The sequence below is a fragment of the Etheostoma cragini genome, chromosome 6, assembly GCF_013103735.1.
Source record: "Etheostoma cragini isolate CJK2018 chromosome 6, CSU_Ecrag_1.0, whole genome shotgun sequence".
Classification (NCBI taxonomy): Eukaryota; Metazoa; Chordata; class Actinopteri; order Perciformes; family Percidae; genus Etheostoma; species Etheostoma cragini.
Window position 1 is genome coordinate 3,954,067 of NC_048412.1, and position 22,577 is coordinate 3,976,643.

At 41.0% G+C, this 22,577-nt stretch overlaps 1 protein-coding gene across 2 annotated transcripts in view; it reads left to right on the plus strand.

Moving 5' to 3' along the window:
* The window catches only part of LOC117946102 (vacuolar protein sorting-associated protein 13B-like), a 335,261-nt gene that overhangs the window by 127,956 nt on the left and 184,728 nt on the right, over positions 1–22,577 (plus strand). For both annotated transcript variants that reach the window (XM_034873955.1, XM_034873954.1), the window contains exons 20-21: positions 11,618–11,727; positions 14,253–14,385. In XM_034873955.1, coding sequence (XP_034729846.1) covers positions 11,618–11,727; positions 14,253–14,385 — 243 coding nt within the window. The remainder of the gene's footprint in view (positions 1–11,617; positions 11,728–14,252; positions 14,386–22,577) is intronic.

Below are 22,577 nucleotides of genomic sequence, written 5' to 3' on the forward strand. Positions count from 1 at the left end.
ATATCAGATTAGTAAACAAAATGAGCATTTGGAACATTGGATGAATGGTTGCTGATAATGGGAAATGTAAATATTGCATTAAAGATCAGCCACCCACTCAGATCAGCTGGTATCCTGACTCTAATGGAGTGAAATTGAAATTTGTAAGTGACCCCAAACTTTTGACCGGTAGTGTATATATAACCTTCTAAAATTAGAAAATGTATGTAGGTTGTTCTACACTGTTAATATATTGTTAGCTTGTTATAATATTAGTGTACTTCAGTTTTAATGTATAATGTAAATACAGCAGCTTTTAAGGTAGCAATCTAGTGTATACATGCTTGGCCTTCTTAAAGCTGTTTCCTTCTCTTTGCCTTGGGGGCCTTAAGGTCCACAGGAACCCTCAACTCGTCTTCCTGCCCCAGGGGCACTTAGTCTCAACACAGTAGTAATAAACTCTCATCACTCTAAGTCAGGGGTGTGTATATCAGTCTGTTACTACAAACGTGTGTGTGTGTCTGTGTGTGCGTGCAGCGGCAGCAGTAGTCATAGGCCAAGTAGTAGTTGTAAAATCTCATCACTTTTAGTGGTCCTCCGGGGGTCCTGGACTCCTCTCGCTGTGTGTGGTTTGACCTGCTGTGGCCCTCCAGCCCTCCACGTGCCCACTTAGATAAACAGGCAGTAAACACAGGCAGTCCTAGCACCACTCTCTTCCCTTCACAGCATATACAAGACCTGCAGATGAAAGGACTAGGTCCCGACACTAATAGCCACTATAGATTAGCTTCCACCATCCTCCTCTGTCCCATAATTAAAAGTTCAGCCACCATGTTCCAGTGTTTCTAAGAATATTAGAATACCCTGTCACTTGCCAGAGTGTATTCCACTACCTATTAATAAGTATTTGGTCTGTATTGTAACACAAGAGCAGGGGTACATTCTGTGTGGAGGTTTAGGTAATGCTACTTACTACACAGGTTATAGACCATCTATGGATCAGAGACAGATATATTTCCTGCACTAGCTGTTGTTGCCAGTATCACAAGTGGTGAACAATGCCAATTCATTGTCACTTTAGTGAATTAGGCATCTACCGTTATGGACGCCCTGTTGTAAGAGTGTTTTGATGATAACAGTGAGGGTTAATTATGATAAGCAACACTCAGGGTCAAATAGAAGAGCTTTTCCTGAACATCTCTACCACTCTCCCAGTACATCCCATTAAATTGCGTTGGGCACTAATTCTGCAATGTCTGCGGTGTCTCAGAATTGCATGTATAAGGAATGGTGCAGTGGTTTTACAAGATGAACAGTCTACAGAAAGTCCAGTGTTGCTCTGATCTTAGTCTGACAGCAGTATGCATGTACTGCATGCATCAGCATAGTGTGTTTGTCCTCATCTGTCCATTTTCATGAGTCTGTATGCCTTCAAATGCAATAGAATTTTTATTAATTAGACGGTAAGAGAGAGAGAATTATACTGGGGGGGTCATCCTTCTCAACCTAGAGGCCTGATGTCCTGATGATAAAATTCAGATTAGAGGTTGAAGGATAGGTGCAGCCTCTCTGGCAGCTGATGCTGCTTTTCTACCTTCAAAGACTTGTCCTTCCTCCCTCCTTTTTCTTCTGCTCTTCCTCCCTATCCCTATATATCTCTCCTGCCTTCCCTCCCTCTCTTCTTTCTCTTAACCCACCTCTTCCCTCCCATCATTTCCTTTCCTTGTCCCATCCCTTGTGTTCTTTGTACCTATTGTCCCTCCCTCTCCTCCCTATCTTTCCAGTTGATCTGCAATAAGCAAGTCTGGGGAGAATTTTAAGTGTGTTTAGAGAAGCTGACTCATCACTGCTTTTGTGCCATGGTTTGTTAATGTAGGGCAGCTGATGGTAGTTTGGGTGTCCTGTGTTGAAGGTGGCCAAAGCATTCTTTATTTCTGTCCGTCTCTCTGTCTCTCTGTCTGTCTGTGTGCGCGCACAAGTACATGTCTGTATGTATGTGTGATGTCTGACTGTATTAAATACAGCTGTGATGGGTATAAACACCTCTTCCTTATCATCAGTGTGTGTGCAGACATGGGTGACATCCTCCAAAAACAAGAAGCACACTCTGTCTTTACTCTGCTGTCAGCACGCAGTGTTCAAACCATGGCTTCAGTCAACAGTGACTAATTACAGGCATAGAAGTTCTTTCTCTTAAGCTTCAGGACACACGCACACACACAGATCAATCTACATGTCCTTGCTGAGCTATCATGCTTATCTGTCATCTCGATTTGTGGAATTTGTAACACAAACTTTCATGCTAGGGTTAGGGTTCTGGGATTAATTGATACATGAGTGAAAGAGAATCAAGATCCTGCTGTCTGTCCTGGCCCACCAAAAAAAGGCCCAATTTATCAGTTTAGCCTGGACCTTACTCCAACACAGACCTGTATGAATTTAATACAGCTTTGTACAATTTTCCTCTTTACTTTTCTAACATGCCATGGTATATTTTTTCTCCATCTGCTAACTTCTAATTGTTCAGGTGTAATCATCCTATCTCTGTTTGAACTCATCCCTCTTAGCGTTGACACCACAGTGACCCCCTTCCTGGATAAGGAAATCCAGCCAATCAGAACAAGTGTTTCATTGTTCGTTACACCCCTTTCATTCCTTTATCCCTTCTTCCCTGCATTGCAGCTAAAATAGCTCATCCTGAAACCATTAGACCAAATTACTAAATGGTTCAAATGTGGAACCACTTAAAGCTTTGTCTTTAAGAGGAGTAATCTTCAATCTACTGTGGCAAGCAAGATGAGGCTGAGGTGGATTGTGGGTGCAGGAACTGAGAGGGACAAGGACACTGAAACTGAGAAGCATGGGGATAGATGGAAGGGGTTAAGAGATATTAGCTATTTCATCTCCTTTCTTTCTCCATTTGCAACCCATGTATTTATAATTCTGTTATTTTGCAGAGAGTGCGAAATCCCATTTATGGGAATGTGAGAGACTGACACAGTGATAGTTATTGAGGTTAATAGAGAGTAAAAACTCAAATCCTCACTTATTTTCTCTCACACATGCACAGAGATCAAGTGTACTACCAACTTGCAAACAAGCTGCAATGTTCCCTCTGTAAAAGCACCTGCTGTTAAAACCATAATCAATGACTTAAATTTATGTTAATACATTTTCACATACAATACTAATCCCCCATATGGTTCCTGAATACTTTTACAATAACTTTTCTCATCACTTAGTGTTGTGTAGGTTTTCCAAAGAAGAAATCCTCTGGTGTGCAGAAAATAGTTTTTTCTCCATTTTCTGGCAGCAGCAACTATGTTTTCCTTGGAACAAATATAAGAACCCGGTAGCTAACTTGAGCAGTAATGAACTGAACATCCAAGAAAAAAGGATTTTAATGCCGGCTGTATTTGAAAGGAACTCAATTTCACTCAAGGACCAAACAGACAAATTGCTTGACAGAGATCCTCAGACCGTTTGACTGGATAACAGCCAGACCGGTAGGCAGAAAGATACAGTACATAGACAGACCAAAGGAGAGGATCCATTGCATATTGCCGTGCAAACTTCAAATTCTTAAGTGCAGCATTCCCAGCTTTCTGAGTGACCCCAAATTTCAGCCAGAGGACTTTGATCTGTCACTGAGATCATTACTAAGTCTACCGAACTGACAAAAGGCCAAGCTGACAGAGATTCTGCAGAGAGGGGTACAGAGACTTAAAGGTAATTGAAGACAGGATCACGTCCTCAATTGTCCCACCTGCTCTCCAGAAAGCTGAGGGCTGGGGAGAGAGCCGGAGAGGATGACTGGAGAAGATTGGGTTGGACAACCAGCATCTGGATGTTTGTTGCAAAAGACATCTGGATCATGAAGTAGGTCAGTTTCTGGATGCAGACAAAATAAGAGAGGTAACAACAGGTGCCACAATATTTTGGGAACATAATTTAAAAAAACACAATTAGCAAGCGATATAAGTTAAACCAAGGAAGAATTGGAGATAGAAGAAAGATGAACATTGGAACATTAGCCTTGCTGGTCAAGCAAAAATATATGTGAATTAAAAGTACTTCCATCAGCTGGGTACAACTAGATACAGCATATACTGTACAGTATGCTTCTAAATCATAAAAACATCAGGAATAACATAGCCAAACAGATGAATGGATTAGTGTCAGTTACTGTTATGATTATGTTGGTGTAAAAAATGTTACCATCACAATTTAGCTGTCTAATGATGAAAAAGAAAACATCACGTAATAGTCATATAACCACATCACATCCCTTTTACTGAGAAGACAGTAATAAGCCAAACCAACATTATAGAACCTCCAAAGCCACTTTTAAAATGTACTGAATCAGTTTTTGGGAAATCACATCAAATACAGCTGGAGTTTCCAAATTGACCCAGATCTCCCCATCTGCCATTGCAGTGTATTACATATCCCACTCTGTGTACACTTTGATTAAAGTGCATCTAAAATAGGGGTGTGCGATATGACGATATTAGATCACAAACGATTACATTATCTCCATGATCTGCCTTTATAGAGAGACCGTTAGTAGATTAGATTAGATTAGATAAAATAATACTTTAATCGTCCCACAGCGGGGAAATTCCTTTGTTACAGAAGCATTCTCTACAATAAGAGCAAAAAACAAGCAAACAAACAAGTAAACACAAAAAAACTGGCAAACAGTAGACAATAAGCAGAAGGTAGACTAAAGTAAAGTGGCATCAAATAAAGGTATTGTAAAGTGCGGTTGCCATAGTACAAAAATAAATAAATTGTATAGTATTGTGCTACAGTGCACATTCCCTCAGTTGCTTTTCTATGACCCCAGTGTTTCCCCTGCAGACAGCGGTGCAGCACTGCCGCTAAATGATTAACGGCCACTGCCATGCAAAAATCTCCACAAACGCAATAAACTCGCTATCTTTACTTTAAGCAGCCAGAGTTGAGGTAGACTATAGATCTAACACCCCCAGACTACATTTAACATTCTGTTATTGGTAATTTGAAAGCTTGTGTTTTTAGCCTCTCTGCACATATGGAGCTGAGGAGAGACAGGTGAAGTGAAGATAACGTTGTCAGGGACCTACCAGTTACAAACCAGCTGGTAAAGATCGACACTCTAACGTGTTGGCGGATTTGTTGTTTTTAGCTGAACTAGACCAGACAATATTCTATTAAAACAGATTGGTGATGCTGTTTTGCCCTCAATGATTTAATTCGGGAAGTTTACTGGAAGTGATGTATTGAAGACAAATTGTGAAATGATATTTTTCCCATATCGCCCACCACATATAAACATATGGTCTTCTTCTAGCTTTAATATTTTTCTGAAGACAGTAGTACATCATTATCTAGTCTAGACAAAGTATTCCATCTGCTTTTTAATTGCATAACTTCTTCATGGACATTTCTCGCCTCGCGAGTACATGTATTTGAAACAGTATTGCGGTATCAAGTAATCCTCAAACCGTGCCATTTGGATTAGGCTTTTCTATTTTTTACAGTGCAATTTATATAAAAATGCTTGGAAGGAACCCCAGCTAATGACAGACATTAAATTGCTTGGCTCCCCTTCTCCTCATGACAAAATGAGGGAACTCAGCTTGAACTGTAGAGAAAGCCCATGAGCCAGCTGAATGATAGCAGCGATAAGGAGTTTTCAAGGTAACTATGCTAAACTGAAACTGTCTGTGGGAAAGTAGCAGCAGAAGCAGAAGTCTGTTTATTTTAATGAGCTCAGAAGTGTCTCTCCTGTTTCTCTTACATTACACTGGGGCTCATTTAGGGTTCACACAGTGCACTGTATGTCCATGATGGATATGGTAATGATACATTAATGCAATCAGGACAAAGTCTGTTTTGTTTCTCATTCAGAAGGCTAGCTATCTTGCTGACAAGGGCCAGGTCACATTTGGTCGTGACTTTAAGCATTTTCCTTGTGTGTGATTGGAAGTGAGTGAGACAGAAAGTGTGCATTTGTACGGGCATATCAGGGAAATGGTGTAGTAGAGAAAGGGTATGATTAGAGATAACAGCTGGAATAGTCCAAATCAGGGATGCTTGGGTTTCAGCAAGGCTACAGGCACCAATTGTGCAGGGTCTGGTTGTCTTTTCAACACCAGGAGAGTTGATGTAGATTTATTAATGCAAGGAATCGACTAGAAGAGGGAAATGTTTGCCTTCGGAGCCCCTCTGACACATGGAGCTCGACAGAGCTGCTGTTCTGCTGCTTCAAAGCCCTCATCTGGCCTCGCCATTGGTCTACATTACACACTAGAGATGTGCAAAAGTTCATTTTCCTGTGGTCAAATATTTAGTGTGTGTTCCATTTTATGTTATTCAGGATACCAATGTAGAATTTGTTCACATTATAGACAAAAACAACAGCTAAGATTTTAAAAGTTTACCTTTGTTTGGCTGTGCTGGGCTGATACTGCTGGGCTTACTCAACCTGAGCTATATGTTAGGATTAGTAGAATCGCCCTTCTCAAATATACATCCTTTGATTGTACCTAAATTCAAATGTAACATGTACACATTAGCATAGGGACGTGCACACCCATACATACACAGGGAACATGTTCTACTGTTGAGTATGTGCACACCCATACATACACAGGGAACATGTTCTACTGTTGAGTCAAGCACCACCAAAGCTCTCTAGACAAACGCACTGAGCCTGAGAAATGTGTTTGAAGTCCACAGCTATCAACCATGAGTCCCCAAACCCAGCAGATGGGAAAGAGGGAGTCCTGATGGGAACAGTCCTGATGGGAACAGTAAAAAACATCTCCTCTCACTACTACTGTACATACACAGATGACATACAGAGTCATCTGTGGCACATGTTGACATGCACACATTAAGCATGTACAGTGCATGCACAGGTTTTTTGTGCAATGTTTTAATTGTCGCTTTATGTAAATGGACCTTTCAAAATACATGTAATGTAGACACAGACAGACTTGGCTGTGCATGATATGTGTATATATGTCCAGTTCACAAGGCTTTGCACGTTTAGAGACTTATGTACTGTAGTCATCCCATAAATCATACAGATCCATGGCCAAATTTTGAGGCATACTCACTTATCATGTAGATTAGGATAATGACTTAAAAAAAAAATACTTTATCATCATCCGCTATTTTATATGTTCTTTCTGTGTATGTACTGTATCTCTGTCTACTCTCTTTCACAGTTTTTTCCCCCTCTCTGAATGTGCATTTGTGATTCTGTCTTTTTGTGTATTTTAAGGTCTTTCTCTAGTTATGTCACTCCATCTTTCTCTATGTCTGCCTTTCACTAACTCCCTTGCTGGCTGAATCACTCTCCAGCTTTCCTCCTGCCTATTACTGTTACTATACCCACAGCCATAGTCAACCTTTATGAGGTGGGTCTAGCCTGTCAGCTGCAGGCTACTGCAGTTGGGCCATTTTTAAGGACACACACACACACACACACACACACACACACACACGCATATGTGCTCATATTCTCTAAAAAACACACACACACACACACACACACACACACACACACACAAAGACACACATATACTGGACCGCCATCCAGTGCAGAGAGTTGTATGGGCCCAGAGTGAGAGCAGGCTTTCCGTAGGCCAGGATCTGTTTCCAGTCAAACCTGCCAGTGTCCTTCCTGAGCCACTGGGCTCCTGCGGCGGCGCTGCCCCTGGGCCGCTGGGTCACAGCACGACAGGGGAACTGTGCGTGTGTGTGTGTGTGTGTGTCTTTTAGCTTCATGAGTCAGTGTCTGTTCCACACACACATGGATACAAATAGAAACACTTCCTTATTTTCACAGAGGCATGTACACGTGTATCATACACACACACACACAAGATGTACTACACACACTGTTCCTCACACCCACCCACCCACACACAGCTGAGTCCCTTTTCAGTGGTGTCAACAGCTTCAGCTCTCTCTCTCTCTCTCTCTCTCTCTCTCTCTCTCTCTCTCTCTCTCTCTCTCTCTCTCTCTCTCTCTCTCTCTCTCTCTCTCTCTTACACTCAACCCCCCAACCCCACGCACACACAGATATAGTCACAGACACAACGACACACACACACACACACACGCCCACCAGTAGAACACCTGTCGGGCTGCACGGCTCGCTCCAGGACACCTTCGAGTCATGAGCTCATCGGAAAAGCAATTAAAGGCAGCGTAGGCCCCGCACGCTGGCGTAATGTTTTGTTTTGCTACTTGGCTTCAAAATTAACCAAACCTGTCAGAAGTCATCTGGCTGATGCGGGCTGGGCTATATTTATTTATTTTCTGTTAGAGAAGCTGGACGCAAGGTCTCAGTGCTGCCTCACGTCCAACAATGAAACAATTCTGAGGGGGCGATTAGCTGGCTTGATCATGAATCCTCCCCCTTCCGTCTACATAGGGGGTGGATGGTGAGCAAGCACCACCTTTCTTTAGCTGTCTTTAACTCTGATGGGGGGGAGGTCATGGCCCTGTAGTTGCGAGGTTGTGCACCCTTTAACCCCAATCAGGTCTTTGGTCTCCACTGTGGGACTTGGTTTTTGAACTTTCACTGACCTAACCGCTCCCACTTTATTGAATTTCATGCTTGCAGTGACTGAACCAAAAGCAGATTTTGCATTAAGATGTGCAAACGACACAGCCTGATAAAAAAGACGATATGAAGACAGAAAGATGTGTGGCTGAGAGATTACCAGGGCTGTTGGCCCCCCAAAAAAAGAGGGGACTGACAGAAGAACCTACACAGGGTTTAAAGGTTAAAGGCCTTCTCTGTCTGGTCTAATGCTCTACTGTAGCCTCAGGCGGTGAGCAGCCTGATGTCAGACAGTCATAAAACAACACCAGCAGCCCCATGCTCTCTTTTAACTCTACTGGTTTTAAGAAAAGAAAACACCTTTAACTTTAATAGGTCTACTGTGGTTGACTCAACGTAAGTGTGTCTTCGTAGATGCCTGCACGGACATTATGCGGTTGTGTGTATTTTCAGTGTCTAGGCCACTGAGCTGTTTTCTGGTGTTTTCTTGAGGAATCATTTAGGAAGTAAGAAAAACACCTCTGTTATCATTGTCATCACTTTCTGTAATTACCCATATGCCACCCTGTTAGAGCAGAGAAAAATAAGTTAGCCTGCTGCCGAGGTCACGCTCTTAGCATGCCAGGCCCTTTTCATGGTGCTGCACGCTTCAAAGGAGGTGTCACTCTCCGGCAGTTATGTCAACACAGTGATGAAACAAGAAAACACAGTGTGGATGGTAAAGCCTTGGTCTTCAAAGCCTCATAAAGGTCAACACATATTTTGTTCCTGTGTCACTGTCAAACTGGCAAAGAGTGAGAGAGAACTAAAACATAGTTTATTCCGTTAATTTTTAGAAAAAGAGCTTTTTGAGTGGTGTTGGAATTCAATCATGGCTCTCATTTGCAAAAGCCAAAGAGATATGTCACACAGCCACAATAATATGACAACTGCTGACATGAAACTTTGAACACTGTTGATAGAATGCCATTTACTTTACCTTACTTAGATATTAGAGCAACCAACTTACTAGCCTTTATACACTCTTAAACATACACACTTTGTTGTAACAGAAAGTGTGTGTTTTTTTTGTGGATTGTATTTGTTCATGGAAATGACGAGGCTTTCTGCAATGGCTCAGGCAGATGTCTGGTGGCCGTATATACTGTCTTAAATCTGTATTTCTGTATGTCCTTTAGGCATATGCTGTAATATACATGCTGTGTAATCTGCTGTGGTTGAGAGAGTTATCTGCAATCATGCATTTTATAGATTTTTATTTGCTCATTTATCTTTGTAATAACTGTTAAATAAACAATCCATCTACAAAGTCATATGATTTATTATGCTATGACTAATTTCTGCTGAAGGTGATCCGTTGTGCTTAGTGCATCCCATAGACCTCATTTTAGGGTCAATTTATTGAATACATCTTCACCACTCAGCCCATTCCCAGCCTTTTGGGTCCTATACTGCTCATGCTGTTCTGGGATATGATGAAACCACTTGAAGTTGGGCCCCAGCAATATAGCCACAGCCAAAGCCTATTAAGCAGCCACACTGTGGTGTAGGAGTTCAAGCCACATGGCTGAGGTTATGATTCTCCGCCAGGGGGAGGGGAGAGAGGTGAATGTAGGATGACGAGAAAGGGTGGAGGTATGGTTTCAGAAAGGAGGGTAAAGAGGGGTGAAAGGGTGGCAATGAGGGATGGAGGAGACAGATTGTAATGAAGAGGTAGAGAATAAAATTGAAATATGTGTCACTTTGACTTCATCCGATGAGAATGTTTCCCAGATTTTGCATACAGATACATGCAAACACTATATTACCTTTATACTGTGTTGTACATAGACACACACACACACAAATCACAGACTTCACACATTACGTACTGCACTCACACACACACACACACACACATACAGGCTTACAGGCCACAAATCACTAAACATTGTAAAAGTGGAGCAAATTAGAGCTGTTTTATTTGCATTGTTCACAGGGAATAATCGTGGAGGGAGAGATCCCTGCCAAGCTGGACAGCCTGTGTAAAAGTGTGTGTGTGTGTGTGTGTGTTTCTCTCTCTCTCTCTCTCTCTTTCTCTCGCCTCAATCTCCCCATGGCGAGTTTATAATTGTGCTTTGTCCATGTTTTAGAGATACTAAAATGTTAGGCAAAGCAACGAGGATTCAGGCTTTGCCGGAGGTGAAATGCACACACACATTTACACATTCACACTTACAGCTCTGTCTCAGGGCTTGAAACAGAAGACCGGGGTCTTGTCCAAAGCTCCATTAAACTGCTCAAAGTCCTTCTAGAGCTGAAACATCCTCCTATCGTCATGCTGGGACATTCCACGGCACGCCAGAGACCCTGCGCTAATCCTGCCGGCATGGGAATCATTATTGATAGGATCCTAATGCATTACCTCAGGGCTCGCTTATTGTTGGTAAAGATTATTATTTAAGAGTAAACCAAAACCCAAAGAAAGTCTTGAGTTTCATAGAAATGTATCAAAAGAAAATGTTATTCTTGGCTTAGTGTGATACCACTTTGAACAGCACAATTGAAACAAACTGTGCTTTTTTTCAGCGCCTTTACAAGCAAGCTTGATACTCACCAGCAGTCATTAGGACACAGTGTAAACTGTGCAGGAGAGGAAGAACCTCAATCTGAGCAGATTTGCCCTAAGTCACTTTTACTCGTTGGTTATAACCTTACATTTATTTCAGAGATCGGCATTGATGTCCTTCCTACTTTGCAGAAATAATTGCAGCATCAGACCATTTTTGTCTGTTGGAATGGATACTTTCCACTTCAATCATTTTTGTGCATCTTGTTGGATTCTATTTAATTAGTTCTGTTGATCACTAAAGTTTAATATTGTCAAACCACTGCTTAAGTAATTTGAAACAACTGGTCTGTGTTTGCGAGCAGTAATGTTGATTTTGTAAAGGCAAGACAGATGTACAGTATATCGTTTCCTATTATGTCTTTTTATTTTTGGAAAAATTGCTCACTTGTCATGGCTTTCATTTTCTTCTTCTTCAGAGTTGCATTACTAAATCTCTGATCTTGTGTTTTTCTGTTGTCCAGGTGCGGTCCTGCTGGTCAGTGTCCAGGGCATAGCTGTCAACGTGGACCCACTTTTCTGCACATGGTTGTTGTACCAGCCTCACAGAGGGAACAGCAGGCAACAGAAACCGGTACCTTCTCAGACAAAATATGTCAATTTCCCTTCCTGGCCCTTTGTGTCAACATTTAAACACGTTGCACAATTAGTACTTTTAATGTTTTACATGTTTAACTTGTACATGTAATTTGTATTAATGGAGTTTGCAGCATATTTCTCTGTTGCACTCATTGTAAGCGGCTCCGGATAAGAGCCTGAGGGGAATGTATATGTCTCCCTCCCTCTCTCTCCATTGCCTTCTCATTCCCAGCTACCTTTTTCCATGTGCTCTGCTCCCTGTCTTCCATCCACTCTCTCTATATTTATTTGACAGGGGTCATGGTGATGGTTATGGACATTGAATGCTCTATGCCCACACCACACATGCAGACATGCTCAGTTTGATTGCCTAGGATATAGCACGGGTTCACCCCATAAAGGCACATAAATATATATAGTACATCAAAGTATCATATTGTAATACTTTAAATGTTTTATTTTTTCAACAAGTTGCTCTGTTTCATGCCTCCTGCAGTTTGGAAGGGTTGTCAGCATGCATGTGTGTGTGACAGACAAAGCGAGAGGGAGTTAATTGCACCAACTCCTTACTCTGGAGGTTATAGCAATACGGGGGTAAACAGATGTTATGAGTTGAACTGCAGCCAGTGGGAAGGATACACAACACTGACTTATGTGTACGTGCAATAGTGCGTGTGTGTGTACAGACTGCAACAAACGTGTGTCTGAATATGTTTGTGCCTGTGTTTGTTTGTGTTTCTGTGAGCTCAGCTGCTTGTCATGGCCACCTCTCAAGGCCTGGCGGGTTTAGACAAGGCTTGGGCTGAAGGCCACGCAACAGCCTGTGAAGGACAGAGGAGAGGACACTGACTGGTGGGGTCAGGATAGCAGGAAATTATGAGAAACAAGGTACTTAGGACAGATGGACAGGCAAAGAAGGATGTATGGGTTGCATGCAAAGAGGAACAAGAAGGGCTTTGGTAGTAGAGAGGAAAGAAATGTAAAATGCACACGAAAAGTTGATGCGAGGGAGAAAGGGGACACAATCGAAAATATCAGAATTGGAGTCACAAACAATGGAGAGGGAAGTCACATGGAGGTATGATAGAGAGAGCATGCAAAGGAAAGATATGGAAACATATGGAGGGACAAAAGAAAACACCTGGGAATGGGGTATAATAAGAGGAGAATGGAACAGAGAGGGGACGACAACAAAAGGGCAAATAACAGGACAGAATCAAAAAGGTTGAATCAAAAGTCAACTGAAACTACCAGAGTGAGCAGGAAACTCGGCTTCATAGCCCACAAATCGGAGAAGTAGAGGGAGATGGTTGGAGAAGCGGGTAATAAAGAGAAATGGAATAAGAGGAAAAAGGAAGGTTGAGAACCGAACAAGCATTTGCCTTGGCTGTTTTCACCACCCCTCAATGTGTGTGGTAGAAGGAGTCAGTCATCCACCAGGAATGAGCGATGGTCATTTTGTAAGGTACTTGCTTTAAGCATGGAGTAATAATATGTAGCCAAGCACATATTTCCCATGAAGTATACAAACTGAATGATATAATATGTTTTGTTGTATTTAGCGTTTTTTTTTCTCTACGCAATGAACCATTTGTGTATATACAGTACTTTAGTGTCATGTATACTGTATAAAATGCATCTGTTGTTAAAGCCTCCCAATACAGTGTTTGTTTACTTGGAACGTGACTTTTTTGCAACTAACAAACTGGCCTACAGCATTTCACCCTATTTAACGTTAAGTTGCAAAAACCTTGGAAGGATTTGGCCTCATACCTCAGTCAGTAGTTTCAAATACTAATGTAATTTGGGGGCCCATTTTTAATCTTACCACAACCAACCTCTGGGTCCCGACCCAGTCATTGAAAAGTGTGTGTGTGTGTGTGTGTGTGTTTGTGTGTGTGTGTGTGTCTGTGTGTCTGTGTGTGTGCACAGGCTACAGTACGTGGTTGGCCTGCAGCCTTGCGCAGCTGCATCATAGCCTAGTGCTGCTGCTGGCCGATGCTAAAGGGGTTTCCTTATTTTAGACTCTTCTGTCTTTCAGCCACCTCCTTGCCAGCCAGGGTTTGTGCGTGCGCGTGCTTGCGTGTGTCTGTTTGTTTGAGTGTGTGTGTTTGGCCTGCCAGCAGCATGGGAGACTGCTCAAAAAAAACAGGGAGCTGTCACTAGTCCTTGTTGGTCTTGGAGGCCTCTGTTGTGTTCCACTGCATTTTTCTTTTCTTTTTCTCTCTCTGCCTCCCTTTTTGTCTTGCATTGCATTATGCATTGCATCTCCTGATTAACCCAGATCTATGAAGCTGTGTAAAGTTATCCCTGGGTCAGGGTCTTAGTAACACAGAACAATGTTGGTACAGTACCGAACAATATTTGAATAGTTTGTGCTATTACACCTGATGGCGTGCTCTTTTTTAAAAGACTGAATGGATGCATATTTCATGGAAATGCATTCATGTTACAATAAAACCACATATTTCCTTTCCCATGACCTCATTGGTACTCAGTCATGCTCTGGTGTCATTGCAGACTCCAGGTTCAGTTCCTCAGGCCAAGAGGAGAGAGGACGAGATGTCGGTAGGGAGCACGCCACTGGCCAAACAGCCCTCCAATCAGGCCTCAGACTATGCCAGCAGTCCGGTCAAAACTAAGACAGTCACAGGTAGGTCGACCAACCCCAAGCTGTGTCAAAAGTAAAATATTGAAGATATTACTGTGTCATTGCACTTCATATAATAACATGACGTCAACCCCATGCAGCAGAGAGGTGCACACACATAAAGGGAACAGGCTTGTAAAAGATCTCAATCTTCTCTGTTTGTTTTCAGGTGTGTTTAGCGTAAAGATTTATAAGCATATGAAAACCTGCTGCGACATAAACTTCTCCCTTGATATTTTCAATAACTACCACTGTTTCTATGTTTAAGGATATGATCTTTCAGTAGTGGAATAACAAAATTGTACTAAATTTAACCTTGTTTCTATGCAATTAAATCATGTTACTATGTTGTTAACACACATAACACACTACAGCTTGCTGACACCTGAGTGAACCAGTTTCACAGAGGACACCACATATCCAGGCATGTCCTCCTCTGTTTTCCTCCTCTGGTGGTATTACTGTGGGTTCTGAATGCCCAGAATAGATGAATGGCTCGGCTCACTGGAGCCTTCTTTGATGCCAGTTTTCCGCTTTCTGGGACCCAGAACCCATGCACACACCTGTACATGCCAGACACACAGACACTCTTAAGCACTCATGTAGCATTGTCATTCCTTAGATCCACTCCAGAATTAGCTACTGACAATTCATCAACTAGACCTAATAGTTTTACTTTATCAGTGTGAGGAATCAGTTAAGTGAACCTTTGGGATATTGTATGGAAATCACAAAAAACTACCTAAAACAACAGCACACACACACACACACACACACACACACACACTATGTATAATACCTATGTATTCTTACCATCCAACCTGGGAGGATTGCTGGAGCAGTCACTATGTTAAGGAGCTGTCCATGACAAAACACAGAGCCTTACTCACTGCAGAAATGGTTTTCATTTATTACTCACAGTGTGTATTTCTGAACCTAATAGCCCACCTCCTCTCTCTCATGTCCCCCTATAGATATTTAATTGATGTAATCCAATGGTACGCCTTATCTAGCTTCATGTAACTTAGTTACAAAGTTTAAAATGTAGTCTTCCCAGCCTCTACTGTTTGACTCTCACAGTGTTTAGGCTCCAGGTCCTCTAAACACTTTAACGGTTGAAACATTCTCTGCCAAAGCATCGCAGGGAAGAGTCGGGGGAAATAAGCTATTTGTTATTTTTCTTCTTCTTTTTTTTAATTCTCTGGGAAAAGTGTTCCTAACAGGAGTGATGAATCCCTGTTTTGGGTGAAGTCATCCTGTAGATGTAAATAACATTGCATGTCTATGACGTCCCCCCAGGTCAAGTGTTTTGATAGGAAAAATGTTCCTTTGACATTTCGGGATCTAAAAAAAGACCGTTAGGGGTATTTATTTGCTCGCTTTAAAAGCTAAGAGCTGAAATGTCACGCTGCCATTTCCCTACTGGTTTTCCCTTTGTTCCTTGTTTCATTCAAAATGTGCCCTAATTGCTTTTCCATCTTTGCTTACTCACATCTCAACAGTATAGTCTCTCATTAGGGGTTGTCAGTAAACAGTCAACTTGGCTCCAACACTGCACACAAAGCTAAATAAGGCTGTAGCTTGTCTGCAACACTCGACTGACACTAGAGTACACTGGCTATCAATGTGCATGGCCTACTATCCATTAGCTATCTATCTCTGTGACTGTTGTACAACTTCTTGTTTTTCTGTTTGTGAAGCTGTTCTTCTGTCTGGGTAGCTGTCTGTTTGACTTTTTATTACGTTTTCGTAGTGTTTTTACATTTCTAGTCATTAAGTCTGCGATTGGGTCATTATGTAACAGGATTGAAAACAAAAGCTTGTCGGGATTTTAGAATTAACCAACGACAGACGCATACATACATACATGCATACATACATATACATACAGTTGAATAAAAAGAGGAATAAAACACCATCTTTTAGAAATTGATCTTATTGCCTTTATTAAAAAAATAAACAAAAAATACAACCTTTAAGGACACCATTTTTTTGTGAATGAATAATGTATCATGTTCTTCCTTAAAGTATAGGGGGCATACGTATACACACCCCTCTGTTGAATTCCCATACAGGCAGGCAGATTTTTATTATTAAAGGCCAGTTATTTCATGGATCCAGGATACTATGCATCCTGATAAAGCTCCCTTGGCCTTTGGAATTAAAATAACCCCCCCACATCATCACATAGCCTACCCTTCACCATATTTCATGATATGCATGGGGAACTCTCTCTCAATCTCTCAATGCAAATCAAACCAGCTATTAGACTACATTAAATAAAACCATGACAATCTCTTGGTTTTTTTTTGGTGTCCTTCCCCCCCCTATTTTAACCCTATTTTTTAATTAAGGTATTAAGGTCAATTTATAAAAGATTTTTTAATACCTCTTTTCAGTCAACTTCAATCCACTGTACATACATGCATACATACATACATACTTACAGTGCGTTGGCTATTGAAATTTAAAGTGATCAGCACATCTGGGCTGAAGTTGTGTCTATTGGGGTGTTTAGTGTTAGACCTATTTTCTCATTGTTGGACTGCATTAGTTAGCTAAAGACACAAACTGAGTCAGACTCCAGCTCTTTCTTATCCAAATATTTCTCTTGTCAAGTGAAAGCAAGACATTGGTAACTGGGTAATGGGACTGTGTTTCTTGAAATTCAACCATCATTCCAGCACACTACGTTGGAATCAAACTTGCAAGTAAATGAATAGCATCTTCCCTGAAAATTGTTGCGGTGTCACAGGAGTAAGTGTAATGAAAAGTTACAAATTGTTTCCGCGAGCAATCAGAATAAGTAAAGGGCAGAGGCATTTAGCCTTGTGGTTTTAATCATGGTGAAACAATAAGCCTCCCTGCAGTCAGAAGATCTTGATAGACTACAGCTCAACACTACAGAGGAGTACCAGCAGCACAGCAGGTATTTTGTTTCCTTCATCCCAGAACTCCACTTCCACCATACCCTTGTTTCTTAATAATGCATCCTTCCTGCAATTAGCTATTTAGTTTCTCTGTATGCGAAGATGACTCTAGTTCTTTGGCCATGAATGAAAAATGTGAACTCCCCACATTTTCTTGGGTTGTTGGATTGTGGTGATACTTGATACAGTTTCTTTTTAATATTCAATAATAGAAATTCTGCTCCACCTCATTTCTCTTAATAATACATTGTTCCTGTGATTAATTGGAGGATAATAAATGGAATGTTAATTCTTCATATTCCCCAGGGTTGGCTGGTCATAGTGGGCTTGATATTTAATGCACAGAAACTTGATATGTATAATGATCTGTCATATACTTCCTTTCCCTTTGGGTAATAGTTGTGTAATGTAGACTGTTGTGAAAAGAGCTATTTGCTGAGGCAGCTCAGGTAAAAAATCAACCCCAAAAACTGATTTAACATATGCTTACTCTATAACTGTACTCTATTTAACTAAAGTGAGACACATTGGAAACGTGGTGAGCCAGGACTCCTAAAAGACTCAAAGCCATGGGAATGACATGTGGATTCTGTTGTTGGGGTAGATTCTCTCTCTCTCTCTCTCTCTCTCCCCCCCCCCCCATACCCTCATGAGAAGAGCTGCTGATATCTAACATGTTATGATTGGAATTAGGCTCTCTAAAGATGATTTATTAATTGCTTTACCATGTGCACACTGTGAATAATAACCTGGAGGTTTAAACAGGAGGGAGATGATGGGAGAACACTCTTGTCTAGCTGTTAAAAAAATAACACTGGCCAGGGTTAGCCCAAAAATCCAACAAGTGTATCATGTTTTCCTGTGGTGTTTATACATTGTTGACATAAAGCTGACTTTTTTTGTCAGCAGGATGCATTGCACCTTTTTTTTAAAGCCATTTAGCTGCTGCGAGTGATCTGATGGATTTTTCAGAATCTATTTGTAATCGCTGCATGTTTACCCCAGGACATCTGATCCAGCTGTTTAGCTCGGGTTGAATCAATAAACCATAATGATTTACTAAAGAGTAAAGCTAAGGTAGTTAAGAACTGAGCATTGCGTCTTCATGGACCATCATCTCATCAGCTGTGACGGAGCAAGATTTTCAGGCAAATGAACAATTGCCCTATGAAATAAGTTGTGTTGTTGTAAGAAATTAATTGAAATGGACAAGCTCATTTTTTCCCCTTATGGAGCGTGTACACAGAAATTCTTTTTTTTTTCCCCTTCTTTCGGCTAAATAATCATTTGGCATTTTCCTTGATGGCTTTAATAGGCTTGTTTTAAACTGACTTCAAATAAGCAGCTACATATATGACAAGGTCAATTTTAGTTTTGGGTTTATTGCCGGACATTCATTTCTCAGGGGACTCTAAGGGGGCTGTAATCACTGCAGTCTTCAGTCAGCTGTTTAGGTACACAGTGGAGAGATGTCCAGGTTGTTTGCCAGTTGGAGTCAACACATGTTCAATCTGCCATTCACAGGGATGCATGGGGAATAAACACATAAGACTGGCTCAAGCTCAACAGGGCTAGCCAGCCAACTGGACTGCCACTGGTGCTGCTACTCAGATGGGCTTCAGGAGATGACATCATGAGGTTCTTATAGGAACCATTACACTTGTATTTGTTGCAAATGAATTCACTTTAAAGACAAAATTCACCACCTTCTATGTGGACGACCAATAAGTGTTGATGGTAAATGTAATCATTTGAAGCAACACATTTCTCAATGAATGCTATTTTCACCAAATAAGTTCTCGCACTGACCTTGACCGCACTGAGTTCTCCTGCTCGTGGAGACATGCCGGGAGTAGATACATGTACCTCTTGCATTGTGGCAAGCAACCAATGCTAAAACATATTGTAGTTGTGAGTTAAGAGTTATACTTATGTAGATGATAAAATAAAAGCATTGAGGCTCCATAGTCTGAAAACAGTGTGAACCAAGACGGCAACAACTCTTTCTTATTTTCCACAAATGTCAATAATAGCACATTTACAATTTAAAGTTACTCAACATAGTAGCATACAATAGCATTAGGTGACATGAATACTTTTCAACTGCCTTCTCAGCCCTGCTGGTCTTGGTTATCTTTTCTATTTTATCTATGGGATGAAGGAAAGTTTCCAGCACACATCCCTGTCCAAATGAGTAAAACTGCATAGTAACGCACACATGGGCTCTCTTGAGGTTGGAGTCAGCAACAGCATCCCACAAAAATTGCCCACGCTGACAATATTGCAGCAGAATGATCACGTTTTGTTGGAATCAGAGGGACATTTGAGCAAAGGCACCACCAGTCAGTGTTTGCTCTCGGCAGCTCGGGTTCTGGATGGTCTCCGCTGCATTTCTTCAACCGCATAGTCTGCCTCGTATAAATAAAACTGAACATCCGAGTCAGCCAAAACACTGTTAAATGCATCCTTATTCATAACATCATATTTTGTGATGCCATTTCCACTGTTCAAAATGTTGCTAGTTTGAATACAAGCCAAGAGAACAAGAAAGTGTTGTTATTGAGCAACATGTAGAGCACGCCCCCTGGCTACCCAGAGAAATCAAAGCCCAACAGACCATAGTTCTCTCTTACCTCCAACTATGGCGCTGTAAACAGCTTTCTCAGTCAATATAGCACGCATTGAGGAATTTATTGCTTTAATCGACTAAATTTACCATCAGCACTAATTGGAAATCCAAATAAAACATGGAGAATTTTCCTCATAAGAGTGCAACTCAAATATTTAGTCCTCAAAGTCCCATGAATGCTTGCAATGTATTGATGCTGTCACAATCCTGGATACACCTGTTAAGGTTTACCTTTTGTGAAGAGCTGCTGCTATAAAATATGCTACAAACAAAATCTTACTACTTTTCATCCCGCTACAATTGTAGTACCAGCTGCCTCAATACTGCTGCTAGACTCTTAATGTACTTAACATACTGGGAAAAAAAACAAAAACTGGTTCCTCTTTGAGTCCACTACGGTAAGATGTTCTAGGATGTCCACAGTATGTGCTTTAACCATGCATTGAAGTGGTCAATTTAGCAAATATATAAGTTACCCGTTTGTAAGTCCAGTTTGTGGCTGTTTGAAATACTATTATAGTATTAAATGACCTGATGTGTTGGATATATGAAGTATTGATATAGAGCGGTGTTTTGTTCCGCCTGATTATAAATTGGCAAAAGCAGGGTTTTTTCTTTGCCTATTGCCTATGATAGTTTTCTACTGGAGCTATTGATTTCCCCACAGAACCACCTCAGGGAGTTACAGAATAAATCATAATCCACTGGAAGAAAATCATTTTCAGAGTTTTTAGCAGTTCAAAGCCTCCTCAGAACAATTGCACTCGCTCGATGTCCCTGCTTCCAATTGGCCCTTTGAATGCATGCCTGGCACTTTTATGATGTAAAGAGAGTGTTATGTTGTTTTGTTACCACATTCAGCCTAGCTACAGTTTCGTCGTAATCAAGCGGGACTTTCCTGCAGGCTTTTGGAAGGTGCCTGTTAATGTGTAGGCAAATGTACAGAGACACACAGAACCAGTTCACTGCAGATCATTTCCCCAGAAAGCACTGTGGGCAAGGTGATATCATACTGGGGCTGTGGGGCTGCCCAGCTCAAATCTCAAAAGCCATATCCACTCAACTCCAGTTGGCAACTAAATATTTCCCCCTGTCTCTCTTCTTTTCTGGTTTTGGTCATCGCATATGTTTAATTATACAGGGTACATGTTACAAAACACTGCTGATTTTTATAACCTGCATTGGCTGAATTTGACCGAAGCCATATATATATTATACTGTAAAATATATTATAGATATTTTCATGTTACTGAAGAGACACTTCTGCAATTAAAATTGGCTCTCCTTCACATAAGAACTCGTATTTGGTTTGTGTTTATAATGGCAAATACTCATACTCATTTACTGTATAATTACTAATTTTTAAGCCTTGTCTAGGTGTTTTTGGTGCTAAAAGTTCTTCAAAACGCTCCTTTTGTATATTTGTATGGCTCTGGTTGACTTTTATAATAACTTATATTTATGGTCAGTCCATTAGGCTTTTCTGGTCTAAGTATATGGTCTGACTAAATATTCTGGTTTATATACTAGAGGTTTGGTATTTAATTTAAAGAAACTAAAAAAACATCACATCACGGGTTTGTTTGAATATTGCTTAGTAACATCATCAGCAGTGTTAACGGTTGTTTTTGTGTGATTATCCTTTACAAGAAAAGGCTGTGGAACAGCAACTTTGAAAACAAATTGTTTCTTCTCAGTTTGAGGTCGCTTTCTGCCTGCCCGCACAATTACACCACAAATTGGTTCACATAAAACTAGCCTCTAAGTATTTTCTTTATTTGTCCCTAATGAATGTTCCCTTTGGCAGCAGCACTGTGTTTCTGATCGAGACCCTCCCGAGTCCCGAGCTTCTCATTGTTCTCGAACATCTAGCAGAATAATGATCTCACCGGCTTTCCTTTTCAATCCTAAAATTAGCTGTTGGCGCTCTGAGAACATACTTATTTTGCTGAGAAACCTATCCTACAATCTGGCTGTGCTTCTACAAGGTTGGAAGGAGAACTGTTGTCTTAGTTCCTGTCTGCTAGTGGTCTGGATGATGGGATTAGGTATAATTTTGCTGTTTACACGGAGGACCACAAAGACAAAGACAAACAAGGAAACATTTGCATTGTTCATACTGTCAATCTGCAAGCTAAAAGACACTATCTGGTGGTAGTTGGGGCTGTGGGCCTCACAAAAACATTTCTATAGTGATGGTTTTTCTGTGATCTCAACTGTAGTGCGTCAGCAAAAAGTTTGGGAATAGGAAAGAAAGTCCAGGTTTCATGGTTGAGATGGGTATATTCTGTAAAGACATAAATCAATATATTTTGGATAAAGAAACAGCAGCGAGAAACTAATATATACATCCATATACACACGTATAAAAGAGAGAAAGAGAACTGACGGGACGACTCCACGCGGAACTCCACCGTTATACATAACTATAATCCAAGCCCAAGTAGCCTGATGGAAATCAGGCAGGTTTTTATTGGCCGCCGTGCTCTTTTCAGAAAGGGATAATATTTTCATTGTGGAGTTATTTATATAGTTTAATTTTTCTGGTAAAGTCAATAATTTATCAAGGTAATGATGGTTGGAGTGGGGAAAGAAAACAAGAAAAAGGAGAATAATGAGATAGGAGCCCCCCCCCC